Source organism: Peromyscus californicus, unplaced genomic scaffold (assembly GCF_007827085.1).
Source record: "Peromyscus californicus insignis strain IS unplaced genomic scaffold, ASM782708v3 Scaffold_4__1_contigs__length_199733344, whole genome shotgun sequence".
Classification (NCBI taxonomy): domain Eukaryota; kingdom Metazoa; phylum Chordata; class Mammalia; order Rodentia; family Cricetidae; genus Peromyscus; species Peromyscus californicus.
Genome location: NW_026294562.1, coordinates 25826849 through 25852811, shown reverse-complemented (window position 1 = coordinate 25852811; position 25963 = coordinate 25826849). Strand labels below are relative to the sequence as shown.

At 37.2% G+C, this 25963-nt stretch overlaps 1 protein-coding gene and 1 pseudogene across 4 annotated transcripts in view; one reads left to right on the top strand and one right to left on the bottom strand.

Annotated features, from left to right (window-relative positions):
• Positions 1-25477, top strand: part of Hectd2 (HECT domain E3 ubiquitin protein ligase 2) — an 83164-nt gene extending 57687 nt beyond the window's left edge. For 2 of the 4 annotated variants that reach the window (XM_052761148.1, XM_052761149.1), the window contains exons 8-21: positions 388-497; positions 2090-2238; positions 2795-2918; positions 5289-5385; positions 8139-8246; positions 9074-9206; positions 10344-10432; positions 13330-13488; positions 16088-16162; positions 17057-17144; positions 17230-17336; positions 19091-19206; positions 19661-19804; positions 23089-25477. In XM_052761148.1, coding sequence (XP_052617108.1) covers positions 388-497; positions 2090-2238; positions 2795-2918; positions 5289-5385; positions 8139-8246; positions 9074-9206; positions 10344-10432; positions 13330-13488; positions 16088-16162; positions 17057-17144; positions 17230-17336; positions 19091-19206; positions 19661-19804; positions 23089-23209 — 1620 coding nt within the window. In that variant the 3' untranslated portion in view covers positions 23210-25477. Of the gene's footprint in view, positions 1-387; positions 498-2089; positions 2239-2794; positions 2919-5288; positions 5386-8138; positions 8247-9073; positions 9207-10343; positions 10433-13320; positions 13489-16087; positions 16163-17056; positions 17145-17229; positions 17337-19090; positions 19207-19660; positions 19805-23088 lie in introns of those variants that run through there. The other 2 variants (XM_052761150.1, XR_008222917.1) reach the window with 2 other exon arrangements.
• On the bottom strand, positions 14526-15939 carry LOC128094477 (U1 small nuclear ribonucleoprotein C-like; annotated as a pseudogene).
• Positions 25478-25963: the final 486 nt, after the last annotated feature.

The window sequence follows — 25963 nt, the reverse complement described above, 5'->3', positions numbered from 1 at the left end:
ATATTATATTCTTGTTATTTAATTGGATAATAGTGATTGCCAATATTCATGAAAGATGAACCTAAGTGCTTTATGTATGTTTTCTTTTTGAAAACTCAGAACAACTCTTAGGTAGATATCATGTCCATCTTACAGCTGAGGGAATTGAGAGTTAAAGTCTCACAACCACGCCTGATAGCACACAGCTAATATATGGTAGGATCAACCCTCAGACCCAGACCACCAAAGACTGTGCATTGTACTGCAGCAGAAGCCTTGCTTAAATAAGTAGTAAGAACTGCAGGAGCTCAAATGTAGCTTCCTGATTTGCCACTTAAAACTCATTAAGCTTTATGGTTTTCCTTGTCAACACAATTTTAACACAGTTATCTTTAATATCTTTTTCAGAATCCTCAATTTAATATCACATCTACATACGTCATCTATGCTCATTTGCTACGACAGATAGCTACCTTAGTGGAAGCTGACCATCATTTCCTAGTTCACTGGCTTAAAAAGTAAACCATTCTGCAATACTAAGAAGTTTCATAGTCTCTCAGTTTTAAATGTGATATTATTAATTTTATGATAAACTACTGTAAACCTTTACCATATTTGAATGTTTTAAAGATTTTTAGGAATGATGTTTATACTTTGAAATGCTTCTAAAGCCAGTTATAAAATGTATACTCTAGTAATACATAAAAGATACACATAAAAATCTATTTTTAATCTAAGTAACCATGTTTTTGTGAAAATTGTTGAAAATATCTATCACTTACAATTTTTATATAGCACATTTCTGGTTTTTTTTTTTATACATTTCAACTGATTTGCTCAGCCATTGTTTTATTGTGTATCTTTTTATTTCCTCTCTGTTTATTCACACATCTTATTATAAATGCGATACTTTCTCTTTGCCTCATTAAAAATACCAGATTGAAAAGCACATAGCTTCTTCCCCCAGAACTAGATTTACAGTTAACAGACTTTTCTCTATGATGGATAAAAACTAAAAGGGCAAAATATTTCCAAAATAAAATTTAGATGTTGTTGCTACGCAGAGAAACCCTGTCTCGAAAAAAAAAAATTTAGATGCTGTCAGTTCTTGTAATTCACACTAGTTGTGTTTACAAAGCCCCCATCAGTGATGAACTGGCTGACGTCACTGAGCCTTTGCTCATGGATGGTTTATTAGGAGCCTCTGAGACAGTCCTGTCTGCTTACCAGGCATCCGCTTTGTGAATGCTAATACTTGACTTCATTCCATGTAAGTTGATTGGTTACGTTGAGATCGTGACAGTTGCACTATAAAGCATGCCAGTACAGGTGTCTCACACACATTTTCTCTATACAGCACACCACATCCTTCTTGTTCATCGGAACTGATCAGCACTTAATTATTACACTGTAGGATTTGGAGTTTTGCTTTTGGTTTTCGAGACAGGCTCTCACTCTGTACCTGAGGCTGGCCTAGAGCTTACCATATATCCCAATGGACCTCTAACTCACAATCCTCCAGTCTCAGCCTCCCAGTCCTAGGGATTACAGGTATATATCGCCATGCCTGCTTGGAGGGCCATTTTTTGAAATAACAGAATCATCAAAAAAAAAAGCACGAAAATATGGAAAACATGCCATTAGACTGTAAAAGGGACACTTGCTTCTGGTGTGAGAACTGATAGAAGCGTTAAAGTGCTGCCTTGCTGACCCTCATTCATGCATGCCGAATGACTCAGCGTTCTCCCCTTTGTTTAATGTCCACAAACAGCCATGAAAGCACAGTGCTGACCTGTGGGGTAAGGAATGCATGTTAGCAGACAGGTTAGTCTGCAAGTGCAGGATCTGTGAATAATGAAACTGACTAAACACTGAAAACCTTACAATTATATTAATGACACTACAATAATTTTGGTGTTTATTTCTTACCTGAGAAGCAGTATTCATGGTAGAGTTTCTTATCTTTTGAAATGTTGTCAACTTAATAAATATAATTTGAGAGTGAATAGTCTATATTCTGTGTGTATAGGATGTAGTTTGATCTCTAACAAGTATTTTGACAAAATAAGAAATGAAATTTTGATTGGAATTATTTCACAATCTTTGCCAGATTATCCCAGAAGAAATTCAAGCAACTAGTAGAGAGATTGTTGCAGTTTGTGTCTTTACGCCTGTTTCCGGCAAAGCCTGAAGAGTTTCCACCTCTGACGAAGTGTTCCTGGTGGATCCCATCAGCCTCCAAAGTACTGGCTTTACTCAGTAGGTTTCAGGTCTTCTCACACCCTCACTTGTCTCTTGAGAAGTAGCAGAGTCAGACCTTAAGGACCTCTGAGCACTAAAGAGGGAGCTTTAACTTTTAAAGCATTATTTTAAAGAAGGAAATTCATTTTCTGTTTTGTTTATGAATTTTACAGTATATAATTTTTTAATTTATAAATTAGATTTATGGGAAAAGCATTGTTTCTGCAGTATATTATGGTCTTAAGTACATGTGATCCACTAAGTATTAACTCCTGAGAAAACATGAACTCCACTAATTACAGAGGAACCCTACAAGGGACAACACTGGGGAGAAGTGATGAGTGGATGACCATCTGCACTCTTCTCCAAATATTTTTATGATCCTCATCACAAGTTTTTTTTAAGTAAAAAATAGCTGCATTTGACCAGTGTTTAAAAATGGCCTTTTTCATTGGAACTGCAATTATTGAAAACAGGAGTTTAGTAGCCAGTAGGTACTAAATAGTGTGCTTATTACTATAATGTATCACATACATGTTGGAAAAGAGCACTATATGAGAATTTATCTTCACAGATACTGCCAATAATTTGATTCAGCCTCCCCTTATTCCTTATACTGATTTCTATAATTCTACCTTGGATCACATTGATCTCATGGAAGAGTATCATACTTGGCAGAGCTTTGGGAATTCTCACAGGTATGATCAACAGCTCATCTACCTAACAAAATGTTATTTAAAATAATAACTGGATTTTAAGTTTATATTACAAATAATATAATTCCTGTACATAGAAATATATATTATTTAGATACATAGCTTTAAAATGTCATTGTGTCTATCAAAAGGTTTTACTTTTGTTATATTTTGAGTTTATACACATGTTAATATAGTTTTGTTTTAGTTAATAACGTGTTTTCAAGAACAGCAGGGTTCTTCCCTAGGTACGTGGTTTTTCCGGAGCTTAGTATTTTGTGTGCTGTCTACCACAAGGGCTACTTGCATATTTTTTTCCCTGAAGGACTAGAAAATAAATATTTTCAGTCGGCCAACAATACATATTGCTATTTTAGCATGAAAAAGCCCTAAACAATATGTAAATGAATGACTGTGAATGTTCCAGACTACTTCACAAAGACTGGTGATAAGCCATCTTGTCGTAGAGGCCAAAGTGTACCAGTGCTTAATCTAATTCATTGTCACACACATATGGCCACTTAATATACGTTCATTCCTTCTCCCTTAATCTGCACCCAAATTTATTTATAGAAATTTATTTATTTATTTATAGAAAGAATAGATATTTCAGAGAAAAGCGCTTCATGGTTTATTTAATGCAACAGATTTTCAAAATGCTTTGCAAAATTCTTGAATACTCTTTTTTGGGATAGGATCGATAATTTAATCCACAGTTGGATTAAATTATCGATCCTATCCCAAAAAAAAAAATGTATTCTCCAAACATGAGATATCCAGAAGATTTCTTTTTTCTTAAGGAGTTGAAGAGATGTAATTGTAGATATAAATAGCCCAGAGAACCCAGATAAACACATGGATTGGTTAAACTTTCCAGGAATTCTACCAGAATTGACCTAAAATTTATAAGGACCCTATGATCAAATCTCAGTGCACACATGAACAGTCAAACTGGAAAACAATTTTTCTAAAGACTGTAGTCAGTCTGAGGAATATTTTCCTGGTAGAGTTTCTTTTACAAAGATACTTGCTTCTATTTTAATATAATTGTGGCCATAAAACAATTAAGAGTTGCATTGTTTCATTGACAGCTTTTAATACAGAGCTTCTTCCAGTGGCAGGGCAGCTTACCAACAGTGTGCTCCACAGGTGATCCAGTTGATCCCATCTGCCACTGGCAGTCAGCTGGAATCTAGAATGGGATCTGGACCTCAGGGCAAGTCACTACTGACCATGGGGTGTTTATCTGGGTACTCCATGTACATGGTATGTTTTCTGTGTACCAAAATGACAAAGGCTGAGAAGCACTGTTTTAAAGTATATAATGAAACCAACATATATCCTCTTTAATTTCATTGCATTTTCTTTTCTTTCCAAACTTTGAGTTAGCTTAGTCATTCACTTACTACTATTATTGCTGTTATTATTACTAGTACTGAGCAAGTTGTGTTCATTATCAGTTTTGAATCAGAATAGAAGCTGTCTAGTGTTCAGCACAGCAGGCTGTCTCTTCTTTCTCGTGTCTTCTTTGCAACCAGTGGCCACAAATGTCCCACCTCCTCTGTTCAGATGGAGTACATCTAAAATGGATGGATTCCTTGCAGTTACTTCTACCACTGAGCTCTTCCCCGTCCCACAGTGCAGCCCCTTCTGATGGGAGTCTGACCCCCAAAGTGTCACTGCTGCTGTGTTCATTCTTTCCACATCATTTCTGTCTGTGTACTTGGTGGCTTTCATACACAGTGTAAGACTTAACTCTGATCTGGGAGCCAAGTTACTTCCATACACTTTGATAACAGTGTTATGTTTTTATAAGTACATGCATTTCATATTTTTATACCATTAAATATAGTACTACTGACATTTTTCTAACTTCTTATTATGTTACTCTTAAATTTATGGCTGCTTTTTGTATGCTATAATTATTGCTATATTTCCTCATTTCTGATGTCTACACATCAGAAATAGTCCTTGAATATTTGATATTCTTTTGAACATGTAAATATTCTGTCCTGCTTCTCTACCATCAACACTCTTGCCTCCTGATCCTGCTGTTGGCCATGTTTTTCACAGATGATAATGTAGGTGACTATGAAAATGGAAATGATTTGTGTGAATAATGTAAATGACGAGCACATATTTAGAAAGTTAGCTGTGGTTTCCTATGGAGAAATAAGGTGCTGCACTTCTAGGAATGATACATTTTTTCATAGATTTGTGGATATAAAGTCATGCGCATAAAATCTTTTGTAAATGGTAAAACACCATACAAAAGTAATGTTTTCTATTACAAGAAGGGTACCTTAGATTCCCTTAGTGTAATTTTGCTAAAAATGCACCATTTTGCTTTTTCTGTTTTCGCTTGTTGAGCAGGTTTTCCTTCTGTCAGTACCCATTCGTTATTTCTATAGCTGCAAAAAAAATCATTATTCAGAGAGACTCAGAACAACAGATGATAAGCATCGCAAGGGTAAGCCAGCTATGAAACCTATTTATGCCGACTGTAATCAATATAGTAAATAATAAATAAGTTAAATGTCTTGTGATTGTTTCAGTGTAATCAGGAATTGTCAAAAATATAATTTGTTATTACCCCTACCAGGTAACCCTGTTCACAGTATGAGAGATAGAACACTCATCTAGTCAGCTTCCGACTGTATTATAAATACAGCAGGAATGTTTCTGATAGACTCAAATTTGAGGAGCTTATTGGAATCCATTTTCTATAGAGCTCCTGTTCCACATAGCCAGAGAATTATCACTGAAAACCATGGTGAGACCAGGAAGGCCTTAACACAAATCACTCACACTATAGCATTCTCTGGAGTTCATGAAAACAGAAACAAGCAAGACATTAGATGATATAACGCTGAGTATATGTCTTGGAGGAAATTGCTTCTCAGTACATGAGAAACCCACAAAAAGTAGGACAGACTTTCGAAAAATTGTAGAGCCTACCACTGTGTTCAGTATGGCCCAGGAAGAGCCCAGACTACTCACCTACACACTTGTACATCTCAAGCTCCTACTGTGTAACAAGATTATATATACTTTTAAAATGAGAGAAAAGCTTAGCTGTGGTCTTCTTAAAAGAGAAAGAAAAACAGAGTGGATAGAAATCATTTCCATGTCTTGTTCCAGAGTTTAAAAACAAAGTATAAATTATGATATTTCAAAATATAAAAATAAGAATAGTTTATTCAGCAATTTAGTTCCCAGATATTTTTTTTCTGTCACAGACAGGGACAAAGTTTTTGGTGCTTGATAAACTCCAAAAATAACTTGCATTGAGTATGAGAATATTAGAAGAAATTGTATTGCCTATAGCTTCAAAGAGAATTCCAAAGCCACACTGCCCCTGAAGAATGAGTTTAATTGGGTGTGTTCAGCACCAGATCCTGGCTCAAGGGTTAATCTGTATAGCTAGTCATCTGGCATTTTGGCTTAGTTGCATTTCTGTGTCGTGTGTCTTTTTTTAAGTTTTTTTTTTCACTTTGGCTCTGTGGTTTCTTATAGTTTTAAGTAAAATAGAGAGGGCTAGTTTATCCAGATTTCTCTAGTAATCCCTGCCACTCATGCTTAAGGAGTCAGGTGTCTGCTGAGCTGCATTTCTTGTACTGGAAAGGAGAGCCGCAGAACACGGGAGGGAGGAAGTAGAGATTCCAGAGGCATTGTTAGTTCTCACAGGTTCTTCCTAACTGTCATGCCACTCAAATGAATGACTGGTGACTCTTTTGACACAGCTTATGCTATAGTCTGAAATTGTAAAAATAAATAAGTTCTGTAAGACTGTCAAATTCTACCTTCCTTGACTTCTTTCATTTGGAGCGCTTTTATGGCAAATGCACATTTCCAGTGGAAAAAACCAGTAAACTTGTCTTCATTAGCATCAGGGTAAATGCAGTTAGTGTCAACATGTGACAGCTTCTTAGGGGCAAGAGCAGGAAGAGAAGGGTAAAACAAAAGACCCGTTACATAGACACTGTCCAGAAACACAGACTTCTTGGTAAGACAGGGCCCAGAAAAGCAAAAAGCTACTAAGTCTTAACATTGGAGATTGGAGGCCTGGAGGAAGTCTCAAATTCTATAGATTTGGGGCATACAAATTACTACACTTCAGATGTCTGAAATATTCATCCTTATCTGCACAGACTTCATCTTCATTGTCACCAAAGACAAGGAAATAGTCCAGTAATCGTTATCTAGATGAGTAACTATACACACATGTTGATTTTCTATAGTAAATGACATTTATATATTTCTTATACATTTTAATATGTTGGTTTTTATATACTCAGTGCTTATATTTTGAAGAACATGAAAATGCATTTTTCACATCTTTCATATCTGTATCACTCAATAGATCTGTTGTTAACATTTTGGTAAATTTTCTTTTGGTAGTCTCTAAAATCAGCAGAGGTAAAGCAGTGTTATATACATAATTTTGATCCCTGTTTGAACACAGTTTTCCTACTCAGTTTTAGTCGCTGCATTATATTCCATTAACTAGATCTGCTTAGGATAGTTCTAAAGCTTTGCTTTTATGAATAATATTTTTATGAATATCTTGTGGAATAATTTTTTTCTAATCTCTAAAATTCCCAAAAGTAGAACTATTAGAGTAAAAGGTCTGAACATTGGTAAAGACTCTGACACCCGCAGATACATTAATTTACTTTCTAGAAGTTGACTATTCTTTTAGAATAAATTCACTATCTAAAATAGATTAAGCCTGAGTTTATTATCAGAAATACCTAAATTGGTTTAGATGCTCACCTCCCCCCCTTTTTTTTCCTGTTTTTTCGAGACAGGGTTTCTTTGCGAAGCTTTGGCTGTCCTGGAACTCACTCTGTAAACCAGGCTGGCCTTGAATTCACAGAGATCCACCTGCCTCTGCCTCCCAGAGTGCTGGGATTAAAGGCATGTGCCACGTGGCCTGGCTAAATGTCCCCCTTTTATTACACAGAAAACTTTGCTTTTGAAGGACTGAGCCTGGGGAAATTACAGTGCAGCCTTCTCACTATAAAAGTTGAGCGAGAGTTCAGTACCATTGTTCCAAAATAAAACAATAATGTTTCATAAGCTAAAATGTATGTAATTGCTTTATGAAATTATTTACACGAGAGATAGCATAAACAAGAATTAAGCTATTTTGACTAAAGTGTTTTAAATGAAATTATAGTTTAAGTAAAAGTGAAAATGTTTGCTTTCTTATTTAATTAGCAAAGTCTGGTGGATAAAGTGTCTCGAAGACAAAGACCTGACATGAATATGTTATTCCTAAATATGAAAGTAAGGCGGACACATCTGGTTAGCGACTCACTTGATGAGGTATAATTTATTCCAAAATGTCAGTGATTAAAATAAATTCAACTATGTGACTTACTACTAAAATTTTATTAAGTTATTATTTCTATGTGCCAATATATATGCTTCCAAAAATTCTGATGCAGTTAAGATAAATTTTGTATCAATAAGCTTTATTTCATTTTAATGTTTATTAATAGTTGATTAATTCCTTAGAGGAGTTGATGTAGAATACTTAAATGCATAATTCATGTTTCTTAGTATGCTACCTGGATTCTAGACCCACCCATCTCTCTTTCTGATTAGGTGTGTAAATTCTCCAGACCTCAGATTGCTCATCTATAAACTTACAGGTCTGACCTTTAGGGGTATATTGGGCCTATTTAGAGTCACACAAACATTGATCCATGTATGTATATAGCAGAGTTTCCTACATGTACATACTGCAGTCAGACCGTCATGGAGTTAAGACAAGATAATGACTATCATATCCATATCTTTTTTTTAAATTTAGTGTTGAAAAAGGGCATAAGAAGTTATTTTATATTATTGTCTACTAAATTAAAATTTTGGATACACTAAGATTTTTAGGGACTGTAGCATTTGTTAAGCATCTGACCTCTAATTCTTTTTTCTAATCTCTAAAACAAATATAATAATACCTAGCTTTACATGTCTGGCAACATGGATGATGGATGGATGGGTGAATGGATGGATGGATGGATAAATGGATAGATGTTTATGGAAGTAAAAATAAGCTAAAGTCTGCCTAATATTGTTCCCAAAATTAAAAAATAAATGAATTCCTTTTCCATTGCCCTTGTTCTCACTTACTAAATTTCTTCAAATAGTTAACCCGGAAAAGAGCAGACTTGAAGAAGAAGTTGAAGGTTACATTTGTAGGTGAAGCTGGTTTGGATATGGGTGGCTTGACTAAAGAATGGTTCCTTCTTCTAATTCGCCAGATTTTCCATCCAGATTATGGTGAGTATGTAATGTTTGTGACCAGTGTCTCCCCAGGCTTGTTAGAGGTCAGTAGTAGCCCTGACATTCTCATCAGCTATAAATGAAAAATTTGTATAGAGATAACCTTATATCTCTTGAATTAACCAAATGCATGAAAATGTACTGTTGAAATAAAGAATATTCAAAATTCAAAAGCAAGCCCATAGTTTTTTTTCTATACTTATTTGTGAAACTTCTTTCATTAAATAGTGAGTCATTTTAAGAAATAGACGTCTGCTTTCTTGGGAGATAGTTTAGTCAGTAAAACACTGGCTGTGTGAGCCTGAGGGTCTCAACGTAGATCCCTAGCATCCATGTGAAAAGCAAGATACTGGGATAACTCCTCTGTAATCCCAGAATTGGGGAGACAGAGATGGGTAGGTCCCTAGAGCTTGCTAGATAACTAGTCTAGCTTAATTGGTGAATTCCAAATTCAGTGGGAGACTCTGTTTCAAAAATAAGGTGGAATGTGACTTAGGAAGATGCCTGACATTAACCTGTGGCATGCACACACATATGACCATGTGAACACACAGTACACACGTACAAACATGTATACACACATGTATATAGCACAGACAGACAAAAAGAAATAGTAATTCACAAGTTAATTTTTTTTAAGGACAGCAGTCTTCAAATTTTATTTTATTTTATTTAGAGGAACTGCCTACATAATTATTAGTGTCTATTGAATGTTTTCCTTCAAAGGAGAATGTCTATATTCTTTATGGTACATATATCATACATATTATAGATAACATAGGTGTATGTGTAAAAATCTTTCTGGTGATATGACATAGGGTTGCCAAAGATAGATTGAAGTGTGCAGATGATGCTCAAAATTTAGTTTGTTCATAAGCTATAACGCTATAGTTTTTATGAAGTTATCTGGTTAATTTATAACTTTTATCCTCAACTCAAGATATCAAAGAAAAATAAAATACCTTCTAATATATTTTACTAAGATGTACAAATGTTTTCTGTGTAGTTTTTAACATGAAAGATGATTTGTAACAGAGCTGTTGTTAGAGTGATTTGCTTTCAGTAGATATCATATGTATATATATTTTAACAGTGCTTTTTGTAGTGTGGACAAACTGTGTTTCCTCTTTGCAGGCATGTTCACATACCACAAGGATTCGAACTGCCATTGGTTTAGCAGCTTTAAGTGTGATAACTATTCTGAATTCCGATTGGTTGGAATTGTATCCTTTAAACTTTCCACTAGGAGGTGCTACTAGACTAGGGATTTTTTTAAGTTTTTTTTTTCAATCTGTAGTTTAGAAAAATGTTGGTTTAGAAAATTAAACATTATCAAATTTAGTAATTAGATTTTCTCTAATCTGTATAATATGTAATATCACATCTTCATAGCCATAGTCTCAATATGTTAAAGAAAATGGCTGAGTTTTTAATTTTTCCCTTTTACCTCAAAATGATTATTTAAATATCAAATTATTAAAAATTTAAAACATTTTTAGAATCTAGAGTATTTTCCATTTTTAATAAAGTATTTTGTTCTTTTTTTGTGATCAGTTACTCAATTTACTAAATTGAAATTGCAAGAATTAAACCTAGGTTGTTGGTTTTTTTTAAATGTACCCTGAAATCCTGAGACATGAAGGAGATAACCCTAAAAAATTTACAAGTAAATACAATGGGGAATATTTAAAACATACCTGATTATTTTACAACTTTTTAATTTTATGAATCCATTTACCATCCTCTCACCTCTGTCTCAGGTGTGTGGTGTAATTTATTCCTATATTGGTAGAGTTAAAGAGATGTTAGATATCAGACAAGATGCCTTGTACATTAGCTTTTTAAATTCCAAGAAATATAATTGTCTGGAAAATGCAGGAAGAGGAAATAGATGAGCAAGTGCTGAAGATGTTGGGTTAAAAGAGAAAAAATTCCAACTTTGAGAAGTGTAGCATGTAAACAAAAAGATGACCTTCAGTGCAGGGCCGTTTATTCTCAGCCAGAGGACCATGCAGCATGGCATTAATAAGTACTAAGGGCTTTGTGACGTCATTAAAACCAAGATGTGGTGGGGTCCTAAGGTGGGAAAGATGTGGTGCTTATTCTTCTCAGAAAAGGTAGGAATTTAAACGGAGAAGATAAGGAGGGAAATAAAAGACTGAGTAGTTATGGACTTGCTATACAGCAGCATCACACTGGGCCGCACAGGAAATACTGAGCATCCACCCATATAAATCCTGTGCTGCATTTATTGTGATTAAATCCTGAGGATGTATTTGAAGTTAAAAGAGTAAGTGAAACAAAAAGTAACGAAACAAAACTGCACATTGAATAGGAAGTTAATTTGAGATGTTTTATAGATTGTCATATCTAAGGTCTAGAGCACCAGTTCCACAGTATCCAAGAATGCTGAACAGTGCATGGATCTTATGGTTCTCACGGGAGTTAATAAAGACAGCTGTTACACTTTTGAAATGACACTATTCATAAAATTGTGAATTGCAGTCATCTTGCTTCACAATATTGGTGGCTTTACTCAGTCACTACCCAAAAGACCATAGTAAGCATGTCCTTATGTATATATTTCATGTTGAACAAATGTGTCTAAAGTTATACTCACACCATTATTTAGTATTTGATTACAGTTATTTTTAAATCTGGTAAGGTCTTAGTGTTTACAAGAAATAAAGCAATAAAGCACAAAATAATGGTAAAATATTGTAAAGATTATATCAAGAGCATTAATACAGTGACATTTTAAAAGTGGAATTGCCAGACGCCGGGCGGTGGTGGCGCACGCCTTTAATCCCAGCACTCGGGAGGCAGAGCCAGGCGGATCTCTGTGAGTTCGAGGCCAGCCTGGTCTCCAAAGCGAGTTCCAGGAAAGGCGCAAAGCTACACAGAGAAACCAAAAAAAAAAAAAAAAAAAGTGGAATTGCCTATACCAAAAAGGACATTGAAACAGAATAGCAACCGTATAGCACAGTGCAGGTTTTCAAAGTGTTCACAGCACAGACTTCAGTGACGCCAACAGAAAAATGACCCCATCCCTGTCTCAACCAGAATAGGTTGATTTAGTGTAAAGTATTTTAGTATGTGAGAAGGCTCTGTAGCAAAGCCTCTTAGCCTATTTCCTTACTGTGGATTAGGTTTTAGGAATCTAGCGTTTAAATTTTTTAAATAAAAATGTTTAGAAGTTATCACCATAGTAGAGAATTATAAATTATAGTTATAATGCTGTAGTATTATGATTATCATCATTATTGCTACTATCCCGATTATGTAAGTATATTTGAACATATTTTCAGGAGTCTCTCCTTCCACACACTAGTCAGCCTACATGGTTCCTTAGAAAACAGTACAGCTATTCTTACGTCGCCAGTCCTTACTTGGCCCTTGCAGATTGAACTGACAGTATTCCAGATTGTTTACAGCAATTTGCTAGACCTGTGTGTTTAGGTTTCCTTTTGAATCTATAAAATGAACTCCTTTTTAAGTAACTTTAATATGATAACTGACCATTTAAACACTAAGAAATTTGATTTAGACCCCCTCTTTCAGCAAATGGATGTTACCTTCTGCTATATAAGTCGACAAATTTTACAATAAATAAGATATCTGAACTAGAGCCCTTCAAGTTTTAGATGAGTCTACTTACACTATTATCTCATGAACAGCATTGTATATCCATATGCTTTTTCGTTCCAGCTCCTTTAACACAGTCTTATTCAAGCTTTAAATAGCTGAATATGGCAATTTCTAAAATCAGTGCTGTATTCTGCAGTGAATAAAATGCTTGGTGCTGCTTATAAAACCACCAACATACTTGCTTAAATTTAGCAATTTTTATATATTAAATAATTTATAGGAATGCCTATAAAGTGAGATTAAAAAAATCATTAAATCCTATTAAAACAACACGTTTTTCCATGACTTTTGTTAATCAAGAATTATAGTATGTAAATAAAGGGAAATTAAAGAAAGAAGAGAGGTGTGTTGGACTAATTAGAAAGTCAGCGTTAGATCTGACGGAAGTATGTAAGAAGTAGACTGATGCATAATTCAAACCTCATTTGTTGTCATGGATTTTATGTTAATACTTAACATTTAGTATGCATAGCTCATGGGACTAGCTGTTTATAACAGCATCACCTTGGATATCCGTTTTCCTCCCTGCTGTTACAGAAAGTTACTGAGCCCTCCCATCGTCCCTAGTGATCAGAATACACCAGTAGGCATCTGCAGTGTTACCATTGATGACTTGTGTCAGATTATGCCTGTAAGTATGTTCTTAACATCTCATAGTCATGTAATGGTAAATGCCTCTCTGCTTGTACAGTCTTCTAATGCTGTTCTCACTTTCAAAGAGGACTTCCCTTGTAGACCTCTTCTCCGTCTTGCTTTCAGCCCCCACCACATCTGTGGAGATAGTCACCTGTTTTGCAGTATACTTAAGCTCTTACAGAACAGAACAGATTTCTAGGTCTGATGGGCATTGATTTGAATCCAAACCATGCCACCTATTGGCTTTGTGAACTTGGGTGAGTTATTTAATCTCTCTGAACACTAATGTCCTTATGGGAATAATAGGATTTTTTTAATTAATAATTAAAAACAGATGGTGGGCTGGAAAGATGGCTTACCAGTTAAGAGCACTTACTGCTCTTGCAGAGTAACTAGGGTCGCTCCTGGTGCCCATATCGGGATGCTGACAACACTTGTAATGCCAGCTCCAGGGGATCCAACACCTCTGGCCTCTGGAGACACCAGCACATATGTGCACATACTCATACACAGACTTACGCAAGTACACATAATTTAAAATAAATCTTTTTTTTTTTTTTTTTTTTTTTTTTTTGGTTTTTCGAGACAGGGTTTCTCTGTGTAGCTTTGTGCCTTTCCTGGAACTCACTTGGTAGCCCAGGCTGGCCTCGAACTCACAGAAATTCACCTGGCTCTGCCTCTCAAGTGCTGGGATTAAAGGCGTGCTCCACCACCACCCGGCTAATAAATCTTTCTTAATGGTGATAGGCATATCAAGTCATCAAGTCTCTACCAGGCTAGATTTGTATAAAAATACGTGCTTTCATAAAATAAAAAAAAAAATTAAAAACCTGACAATTTTATTTTCACATTTCACAATACAAGTAAAAACTATACTTTTTTTAACCCCACTTCTCCCATCCAAGGCTATTCTCTTTGATAGGAGTGGGGAAACGTCTCCTTTGTCTTGCCACTAGAAAACGCTCAGATGCAGCACCATGATCTTCTGGCAAAACAGAACAAGTACCACAAAACTGATAAAGCCCTCTGCTGTTATCTGTCTGGTCAAGTCATGCCGGGATGAGTGGGCACCATCATGGGGCAAGCAAGCAGTCTCATCACTGGAGACTTGGCCATCATGGGCATGTGGCCTCCCATGGGTGGCCTCATTCCAAGAGCAGGTCCCATAGACATCATCCCAGGAGAAGGGCCTATCATTGGCGTCACAGGAGGACCTCCCATGTGGGGTGCGGGCATCATACAGATGAGGGGGACACAGGAGACTGGGGAGAATTAGGATTATTTCCCTGCAGGGGGAGGAGCAGAGGGTGGAGCTGGAGATATCATTCCTTGTTGAAATGCAGCCATTGTTTTGTCAGGTTCTGGGCCCGCTCTTCTGAGGACGAAGAATAAATGGCTGTCCTAAAATGTGTGGCATGTGTGTGTTCTAACAAATAAAGCTTTCCTGGAGATTAGAGTGTGGAGCTAGCCACTAGTTAACCACAGAAGCCAGGCAGTGGTGACTCAAACCTTTAATCCCAGCACTTGGGATCTCATGCCTTTGATCCCAGTACTTGGGAGGCATACACGCCTTTAATTCCAGCACTAGGAATTCCTGGAGACAGGAAGTGATGTGGCTGGCAGAGAAAGGAATATAAGGCAGGAGGAGGCAGGAACTCACCCCCCTTTCAGGCTATGGCTTGCCCCTTTGTCTCTCTGACCTTTCAGCATTTACCCCAATATCTGGCTCCAGGTTTTTATTATTAAGACCAATTAGAATTCGCACTATAATCTTCCATCCATTTCTGGTAGTAGACTTTCCCATTCTCTTTGTGTATCCTGCCACTGCAATGTGTCTTCTTACAGTTGGTGGTCATGGGTAATATGCATATTGCAGTAGTCATGATAAAATCCCTGCCACTCTGCCAAATCTCAGGCCCTCATGCCTATGCTTTTAATGGAATAGAAATTTATTATGTAAAGTATATAAGATTATTGCAACCCATGACATTACTTATCTTTTCAACTAATTTAATATAAATTAAAAGTAATTTTTCATGAGACTTGGAAAAAATGAAGCATTGAGCCAGTTTCTGCTGTTAAGTTCTTGTTCATAAATAACTGAAGTTGTAAGAAAATATTTCTTCCAGCATTCTCAGGCTTTTCTTGAGAGGAGCATATGATACCCAAAATGTATAAGCCCTTAACATATGTGAACTGTATGTCTAATGTTTAAACAATGCATCCTAAAATAGTAGCACATTTTTAAGAATATATATATAATTGAAAGTGAGAAGCACTACAAATCCACAAACAGTTATGTGGCAGAGAGCCAGGAATTACACTGGAAATCATAGAGCTCAGCACCTGCTTGCCGAAGAGTGGGCCGTAGGGTTAGAGCTCCAGTATGAACTAGATACTCCCTCCTGATTGACTTCAATTTTTCCAAGCTGTGGATGGTAGACATCATTAACAAGTATCATATCTTAACTATTTGTCTTAAACTATGAGTTTACTCTGCAGTCTCACAGATAAGGAACTCACAGCCTGTCTCCCTACACTCTGAAGGAATGCTAGTTGACTGTAAAAGACAGATGACAGATTTATTTTCACAGGAATTGGCCCATGGATTAAAGGAACTCTTATCATATGAAGGCAACGTTGAAGAAGATTTCTACTCAACATTCCAGGTACTGATGAGAGCACGCACTGTCTGTCAGCTGTACATCTTAATATGAAAATGCCATTTGTTACTAAACACTTGATGTTGGGTGAACAAGGACTAATGAACACAGAATCTCAAGACAAGGATCTTACATCTCATATAGCAGTGCAGCAGGATCCTGGCACTCAGGGACTTGAGGCAGAACTGGGATTTTGAGATCAGCCTGGGCTACACAGAGAGACCCTATCTCAGTTCATTTTTTTTTTTTTTTTTTTTTTTTTGGTTTTTCGAGACAGGGTTTCTCTGTGTAGCTTTGCGCCTTTTCCTGGAACTCACTTGGTAGCCCAGGCTGGCCTCGAACTCACAGGGATCCACCTGGCTCTGCCTCCCGAGTGCTGGGATTAAAGGCGTGCGCCACCACCGCCCGGCTCAGTTCATTTTTAAAGGATCAAAGCTATAATGTCATAGAGAAAGTGCAGCAGACACATGCAGGTAAGCATGTGGAAATGAGTTCATCACAGCATGGCACTCCGCTGGGCAGATGATATTCCTGTGACTAATTGGCTTTTTTTTTACCAAAGTTAGCCTACTACATCACCCCACCACAGGAAATTGAGGAGATGCTAATGAGCCAGACCAAAATCCTCATTTCCACCTCTCTCACTTGCCACACAAATTTGTGGGCTTCATGAAAGTATTTAACTGTATTTAACAGGAGGGATTAAGAACCTGCTTTTTACCTCTTTCTTCCTTCCTTCATATATATATATATATGTTTATATATACACACACACACAAAGTTGAGGCTTTCGGCAGTTGTGTGTTTACAGGGAGGGACAGAACTGTTGTACAGATCTGCTCACTGAAGCCCAGTGTTCATCAACAGTACCAATAAACATATCGTGGTATCGCCCATCAGGTTTTTCAAGAAGAATTTGGAATCATTAAGTCCTATAACTTAAAGCCAGGGGGTGATAAGATTCCAGTTACCAATCAGAATAGAAAAGGTAAGTTAGATGCCATTTTTAATTGCAGTGAATTAGTACTTTTCATTTACTATGACTATGTAACAGATGTGAAATTGCTTTCCAGAATATGTACAGCTTTATACAGACTTCCTTTTGAACAAGTCTATCTATAAGCAATTTGCTGCATTTTATTGTGGATTTCATAGTGTGTGTGCTTCAAATGCCCTAATGGTGAGTTTACATTTTTAAGCTTTCAATTAAGTTTTGTGATGGTATAACAGATAGTTCCTTAGTATCTTAGTAGATGAGCTTTTAAAAGCAGAAAACATTTTCTACTTTTAAAAAGTAGATATAACAGTAGTGCTCCCGTTTCAGCCTTTCTCAGAGAGAGAGAGAGAGACGTGACTTCAGATCTTTCTTCCTTCTGCTATGCCTTAAATTAGGACTTTAAAAGCTGTAAGTCGATGGTAAAACTCAGGAGCAAAGCACAGAAGGAGAGTAAATGCCTCGCTCCAGGGGAAAAGCCACTTCTCACTCAGTAAGGAGCATGTTCCCTGCCTACTCAAGGGTCTGTCAGCAACCTTGGGTCTTTAGTTCATCTCCAGAAACCTGGTGGACTCATGGTGGTAACTGGAGTTAGAATGCCATATTGTAAATATCGTATGATTCCTTCCCCTTAGATACCCAGGCACATGCCATCATGCCTCTCACATGTCCCTTTTGTTCTATCATGAAAGATTGGAGTGGCCTTTCATTTGAGTTGTTTTTAAAGAAGAAAGAAATGGACTATCTAGGTGACTTTGGGGACAGTAGCCTAGTTCTTTTCAGCTTGTTTTAGAGCAGTGATTCTCAACCTGAGCATTGCAAGCCCTTTAGGGGTCCAACAACCCTTTCACGGGGGTTGCATATCAGATATCTTGCATACCAGATATTTACGTTACAATTCGTAACAGTAGCAAAATTACAGTTAAAAAGTAACAAATAATTTTATGGTTGGGTGTCACTACAACATGAAGAACTATATTAAAGGGTCACAGCCTTAGGAAGGTTGGGAACCACTACTTTAACATGTTGGCTCAAAGTACCTTTGAAAAAGAAGTACTGTTGAGCGGTAACTAAGTTTTATGACTCTCTGGTAATGGGAGGATAGAGAAGGGGAAAATACAAATTAAATGGCATAGCACTGTCTATTTCTCAGATCTAGTCTCTAAGTGAGGACAAACTCTCCTAAAAGGTGGACAGCTGGTGGGTGACACAGAGCAGACCCAGTGCGCGCTCTGCAGGGCACGGGTGCTGCTGAGCTGCAGGGCTGGCAGAGCAGTGCACGCTGGTGCTCCCTGCTGAGCTGCAGGGCGGGCAGAGCAGTGCACGCTGGTGCTCCCTGATGAGCTGCAGGGCCGGCAGAGCAGTGCATGCTGGTGCTCCCTGCTGAGCTGCAGGGCCGGCAGAGCAGTGCATGCTGGTGCTCCCTGCTGAGCTGCAGGGCCGGCAGAGCAGTGCACACTGGTGCTCCCTGCTGAGCTGCAGGGCATGGGTGCTGCTGAGCTGCAGGGCGGGCAGAGCAGTGCATGCTGGTGCTCCCTGCTGAGCTGCAGGGCCGGCAGAGCAGTGCATGCTGGTGCTCCCTGCTGAGCTGCAGGACGGGCAGAGCAGTGCATGCTGGTGCTCCCTGCTGAGCTGCAGGGAGGGCAGAGCAGTGCACACGGGTGCTTCCTGCTGAGGGCCAGAAGAGTGAGTTTGCTTCCTGCCGAGCTATTCCCTTGGTTTCCTAGCAAACTACTAATTACTGTTTAATAAAATGTAAACCTTTGAAACAAAATACCTTGCTCTAGTCGGAAAATATGAATGAAAAGCATTTTCTTCAACAAAAATTTTTTGATTTACTAAAAAAGTCCTGATTTCTATGATTTGATTATTCAGTTAAAACCCTTCAAATTTCATTTAAGAGCATCATTTTTAATTATGACTTTTATGATTATTGACAGCTGCTTCGTCCAGAAGAAGTTGAAATTCTGGTTTGTGGAAGTCCTGAACTGGATATGCATGCTCTGCAGAGGAGTACTCAGTATGATGGCTATGCGAAAACAGACCCGACTATCCGGTGAGCTCCTTCATCTTCTTCCTACGCTGTGTCTGTAGGAGATTGCTTGTTTGTATGACTTAGAATTCTTCAGTCACTTAAGTTAAATGGTCTGCAGTCCACCCTGTCTTAGTTCATTTCTAAAAATAAGAGAATACTAAAATATGAATGCATTTAGCAATTCCCTTGGGAGAAAATTATATAACTTTCTATCAAAGTATAGAGTTTTTTTCAAATATGCTAAATTTATAAATAGAATTTTACTGGCACTGTGTTGAAAAATAAGACTTTTGGAGTATATAGAGAACAAAAAACAAGCTCTATACTACCCATTGTTACACTAGTTAAATAATGTTATAAAATATTGTTTTATACTATTATCAAACACGTGTGTTAGAGAAACTTTCTCGGAATTTACTTTATTAGAGTCTCAAGTTAATTAGGATTGCATCATTGTGTCAATCTCCTTCTGTAGATACTTCTGGGATGTTGTGCTTGGATTTCCTCTTGATCTTCAGAAGAAGTTGCTACATTTTACTACAGGAAGTGACAGAGTGCCTGTGGGAGGAATGGCTGATTTGAACTTTAAAATTTCAAAGAATGAAACTTCTACTAACTGGTAAACTCTGCATTATAACTTTATTTTTAATATATAACTTATTACTAATTTTGGAATCAAAAGAGTCTTTTAGTCTGAAGTCATTGTCATGTAAAATTCTTCAGGGTCAATGTGACCTTGAACTGGAAGAGACTGTGGCTGAAAGTTCCTGGGCAGTGTTGACACATTCCAGTACTGATGCTGATTCCCTTCCATCGGCTTCTCACATGGCTGGGGCAAGGAGTGCTCTGTGGTCTCTTTCAGCAGTAGCATGTTGTCTAGCGCTCGTTTTTGTATAAGTGATTTTTGTAATTAGGAACTATATGTATCTGAGGCTCTTGGAAGGGGCAGAGGTAACTGTGTGTTAGTACTTGAAGTTCTAGTACTTGCATCTTCTAAAGCTCATGCTCCTCACATGTGAAGTGATAAAGACCATGACTTTAAACAGCTTTCTAATAGTGTAATGGGCAATTAATGCTGATCTTCTTTACTCCTCATCCAGTATTCTGTGGCTTCAAAAAGTCCTTTGAAAGACACAGCTTTCATTATAATCACCCTTGCCCTATGGTGGTTGAATGTTTCTCAAATCCTGTCTTAGTGCTTTCATTTTAGAACTTGAGTTAGCTCTGTGCTTTCCAGGTGCCACCACCCGGTGCTATTACTTGTCACCTCATTCCTAGTTGAGTTAAGGCCTCCTTCCTGCCCAGCTTCCGATACAACTCCTTTTCTGTGACTCTGCTCTGGCCCTGACACACCGGGCATTAGTTGCTTTATTGTAGCTTTACCCAATCAGTTCCATTCCTAGGGCCCATCATTTCTGCTCACACCCACACACTGTCTTGTGTCATCCTTAAAACACACTGCCTGCCTTCCTCCATCCTCTGATTTGTTCCCTTTGCATGTGATAAGTGCTTGCTACCTCTCATGAAGATCCTTTAATGTTGTCTTCTCCTGTAACACCAAAAAGTCATCATTCCCTTATTAAATTCCGTTTTCCTGTGTGACCTTAGATTGAAGTCATTTAGCTCTTACAGCAGAGAGGGTAGGCCTATGTATCTTATTCTCCGCGTAGACACACAGGTAGTAAGTGGTTATTGAATGAATACTTAAAACCTGTGTCAATTATACCCAACGGCTCAGAATATTGCTCTGTGGTTAAGCACAAACATCTGAGTTAGATTCCTAGCACCCAAGTAAAAAGCCAGGTATGGCACGTTATCTTATAACCATGAGCTGGAGGAAGACTAGGGACACATGAGGATCACTGGGGCTTGTGTAACAGCCAGCCTAACCAAAGAAAAGACAAGTTTTAAGGTCAAAGAGCCTGTTTCAGTGAAATGAAGGCAAAGAGTGGTAGAAGAGACAGCCAGTATCCTCCTCTGGCCTCCATGTGTGCATATGAGTGTGTGTACTGCCACACGTGCACATGAGCTTACCCCACAACAAAAATAAACCAAAAGAAGAAAAGATTAGATTTAAAAACATAAGTGAATATTTATATACAATTAAATTTCTGTATGAGTCATAATTAAAGATCTAAAATGAGAAAACTTCAAGAGAAGGTTTTGCATTTGAAGACTTACTTGTTCAACAGAAATTTTTTGGAATATTTGTAGCAACAAAAATATGATCAATTTAAAAGGTAATATGAATAGCATATTTTAATACACAGGCAACATATAAATGTCTCCAATTATTTTTTACTTCAGAGATTATTTTAGGAGCTACCATGGCTTAGTTCTGACTCTGGAATGACTCTAGATTCCCAGCAGGAACCTCCCACTGATGAAATGTAACTGACTGTCAAAAATGCTTGACGTTTTTATCCAGTACAGTGGCAGTACTCGTCAAAGGCAAGGACAGTGTTCCATCTAAAGGAAGACTTTCTGTCCCTTCTCTAAGGCACACTGTTGGAGATTGATGGGTCGATGTTGAATGGGAATGGCAAAGCTTCCCCTCTTAGCAAACAGCTCTGGTTTTGGAGTCAGACTAGACTGGGTTTGAAACTCAAGCTTACACCTCTCCAGCTCTATAGCTTTGAATACTTGATCTGTATATTCCCATGTCTAAGTTTCCTCCTCCCTACACTGGGGATAGCAACCATTTTTAGGTTGCTTTGGGGCTTAAATGAAGCAGTGCCTAGCAGACATAAGCTTTGTGCTTAGCGAAAGCTAGAGGCTCCATAAACCATAACTGACCTAGGATTGTCTTTTTGTATGGCCTTGCAGTGTAAGCTCTGTTGCTGGAGAATTTCTCTCCAGCTCCCACCAAGTCCCGCCAGTCCCGGAGCCCACTTATAAAATAAACATACAGATGCTTATATTATTTAAACTGCTTGGCCATTAGCTCAGGCCTATCATTGTCTAGCTCTTACTCTTATATTTAGCCCATTTCTATTAATCTTTACTTTGCCACGTGGCTCGTGGCTTACCGGTACTTTACATCTTTCTTGTCCTGGCAGCAGCTCCAGGCAGTCTCCCTCCTTTCTTTCTCCTTCCTCAATTCTCCTCTCTGTTAGTCCCGCTTATACTTCCTGTCTGGCTATTGGCCAATCAGTGTTTATTTATATAGAGCAATATCCACAGCAAAGCTCTGATCATACAAAATTCTTTTCAAGTATTCTCTGGCTTATTCTCCATTTTACATACTGACTTTGCTGAAAGCTATTGTGGTGCTGTGAAATCATAAAAACCGAAGAGAAGTATCTGAGATACCTCTAGAAGCTCAAATGAGGATAACAGTGTCAGCCAGGTGAAATGTTGCAGGAGCTGATCAAGAGATTTCAAGGACTGAATGCTTCATGTACAGAGGACAACAGCTTTGAAAGAAGGCCCAAAATGGTTTTTCATAACTTTCTGAGAATCAAGACTGGACTATAACAATATAGTGTCTACTACTAAGCTAGGTGTTTTGCTTAGATCACAGTCTTATTCTCGTAATGTAAGTGCATAGTTTACCATATTGATGAGGAAACAGATGTGAGACATATTAAACACTTCAAACAAAGTCCCACAGCTGGTAAGTGAGGGAAACAGTATTTAAATTCAGATCTGTCTGACTCCAAACAAAATGCTTTTCAAATTAGAGTTTAATGAAGGCCGGCATACTGATTGTCTTGTCACAATCAGTATGTCACATGTTCCTGCTACCTAGAATGGCACTTGATACTTAAGTACTCAATAAAGAAGAGATGAATCATCACATAACAGTAAAAAAGATAGGAATATATGCAGTGTTTTTTAAACTTTTCCTAGTCACTTTGTACGTGTTTTAAGACAGTATCCCTTAACTTGTGTTGTCCCTAGGTTACCTGTGGCACACACTTGCTTCAATCAACTCTGCCTTCCCCCATACAAGAGCAAAAAGGATCTGAAACAGAAACTCATCATTGGAATCTCAAATTCAGAAGGTTTTGGACTTGAGTAACCTAGAAGACTTGAAATACAGTATTTTATATGTAGCATTCACTTCCCTCTTATTGTGCCTTTAACATTTTCATGTTTCTGTTTCAAACACTTTCACAAAGCTCACCACTTTTAAAATAATGAGGGTTTTTTTTTTACTCAAATGCGAAATATGTGTAGTGAAGGCATGATTTTTAAAAAAAACAGAAATGTATTAATAGAGTAAGGAAAAGAGCATATGGCAGAAACAAGCCTGGGTCCAGTGCTCTTTTTTATAGCGTTTTGTTGTTTTCCATATGTAGTGAGTCACAGGTGTCCACTGGGAAAGCCACGTGCAGTAAAGAGTGCGTTAGGACGTGATGGAACCCAGTGGCAGACATGTGCTGGCAGCACGCTGTAGCAAAGCAGATAGCTACATTACCTTTACCATAAAGCATGTAGCCATATTTTCATACAAAGGTAGACAACAGTATCACCGCAAATGCAGTTTACAGGGTCTTTTGATATATTGGTTTGGGGTCCTATAAGATCTTTTCAACTGTTGCTGAAAAGCATGTAAATAACTATATAACAGCCTAAGAATCATGGGATTTTGATAGTGCCATTTATTGCTAAAGATTTATTTTTACAAAGTAAATTTAGGGTTTTAGATGTGTATACAGCTTTTACAAATCAATAAAGATGATTGTACAAGAGTATTTTCAGACCAATTGGATTCAAGGTTATATTCTTTTAAGTATTGTTAGTCCGCATGCTCACTGGCGGTAAATCGGTTACTTGAGTATTCTGTAATGTTTGTATAATGGTCATTTCTTCTTAAAAATCAAGATAGAGCAAATTAGACCTAACTAGTCATTGACTACTTAAGTTAATTACAAGCACAAAAAAACTGCCATTTTATATATTTTGATGTACAACTTATCTACATTTTTGATCACCAGTTACATGGAAACTAATTTTTGGAAAATGTAGGATAAGGTATTTGACAAAAGTGAAATACAATAAAAACATTTGTGTCAAAATGATCTAGCTTGGTATAAAAGAGAAGTTTGACATTTTGGCTAAAATGTTTGTTTTTCACTGGATTCTAAATACAGTAAATTCAAAAGTACCCTTGTTTTCTATTTCTAATAAAGTAGCATGTAAAAACTGCATTTTTAAGTCCCAGGTTTTTTTTCAATTTATAGTGAATGAAGCAGTTTTATTAGCACGTTACAACATGTCCATCTCAAGACTTCTCTCATTCTCTGATAGCTTTTCTTCAGAAAACTCTGAAGTTGGCATTTGCAATAAGAATGAAACCAGCATTTAGTACCAGCAGATGATCCATAGGCAACTACTGCTTGGCCCAGGTCTTCTCTGGGCGAGGCATTTCCCTGTGGCCCCGCTTCCTGCACCCAACCAGCAGAATTCAAGGGGACAGGAACTCATCAATTTGCCCACAGTTCTGAAGCCCGCCCACACCTGCTAGGACCGAACTTCCCTCCCTGAACTGCTTGAGACTGCAGATGACTGCATTTCCATTTGAGTATACCAAACAGATAGTTCTTCTAAAAGTCTCTGAAAGCCTAAGACAGCTAAAGGCACATTTGGTTTGGTTCATCCATTGTTTTTAATTCATATGCAAATAAAACTGCTTCTCTCTTGTACTGCTTAAACTAGAAAGTACGATGTTTAATGTAGGTTACTACTAATAAGCACAAAGACTCGTGTATACGAAACCAGATTTAAGTGTTTTAAGTAAAATGTAAACCAAGTTCTTATTTGTTAGAGATGACTCATGGAAACAGTGTTGGCTTGGTGTGCATGTCTAACGATGTGTGTGAAATGATAGTTTTGTCACTTTAGTAAGTACACAAGCAAGCCAAATTCAAGTGGCGAAGTCCATAAATACTGGGGAGTTGTGTTGTCTTTTATTAAGTTGAAATTTATAACCATGAATTACTTAGTCACATATTTATGCTCTGTTTTTGTTTACAATGTAATAATACCTCATTTTAAAAGTAAAAACCACTACTGTTACATTTTAATTTAATCAGCTAGAAAATTCATGTAGCTTTTTAAATATACAGTCTGTTAATGATTTCTTGAGTTTTGTATCCGCCATAGTAAATTAAAGCATTGAAAAGTATTTATTAGTATTTATAAACTGTCTTGTCCTTTTTTAAAAACCTATTTATTTTTTTCTGTATGGTAAGTTTTTAGCAGTCCTTTTGTACAAATCTGTATTGTATTGAGTTAATTTGTGTACAAACATTTTCAAATATTAAAATTATACAGTCAGGCTTCAGTTTATTTTTTAAACGCTGGATGATTAATTAAAAGAATAGATTTAAAATATAAATCATACTGCTCTTTACAAGATGTTGTGATTAGGAAAATTGCTAAAACATACAGCTTCAAAAGCTCTGTAGTTAACATGCAGTATAGTCAGCTGCCTTAGCATATTCTTAGTGTGAAACTATATATCTGAATGGTCACATAGATAAGATGTCTGACTAAATGAATACATAGTAGCAATGAAGTACACCCAGAGTGGACATCCTAGCACATTTTATTGACTGCACATAGGCAACTTCTTATCTTCAGCGTTCTTTCTTAAAACCATTCCTTTGGCCTTTTCTCTCCTGCCCATATTGCCTAAGCTTAAGAAAGAGAAGAGAGTGAAAATGAGGAGTGAATGCTGTGGATAGTCAATATGTACAGAAATCTACTTCTAACATTTAGGGGTTTGATTCCTTATGAATAACCTTTAGGAGTTATTTATTGGGGTCAG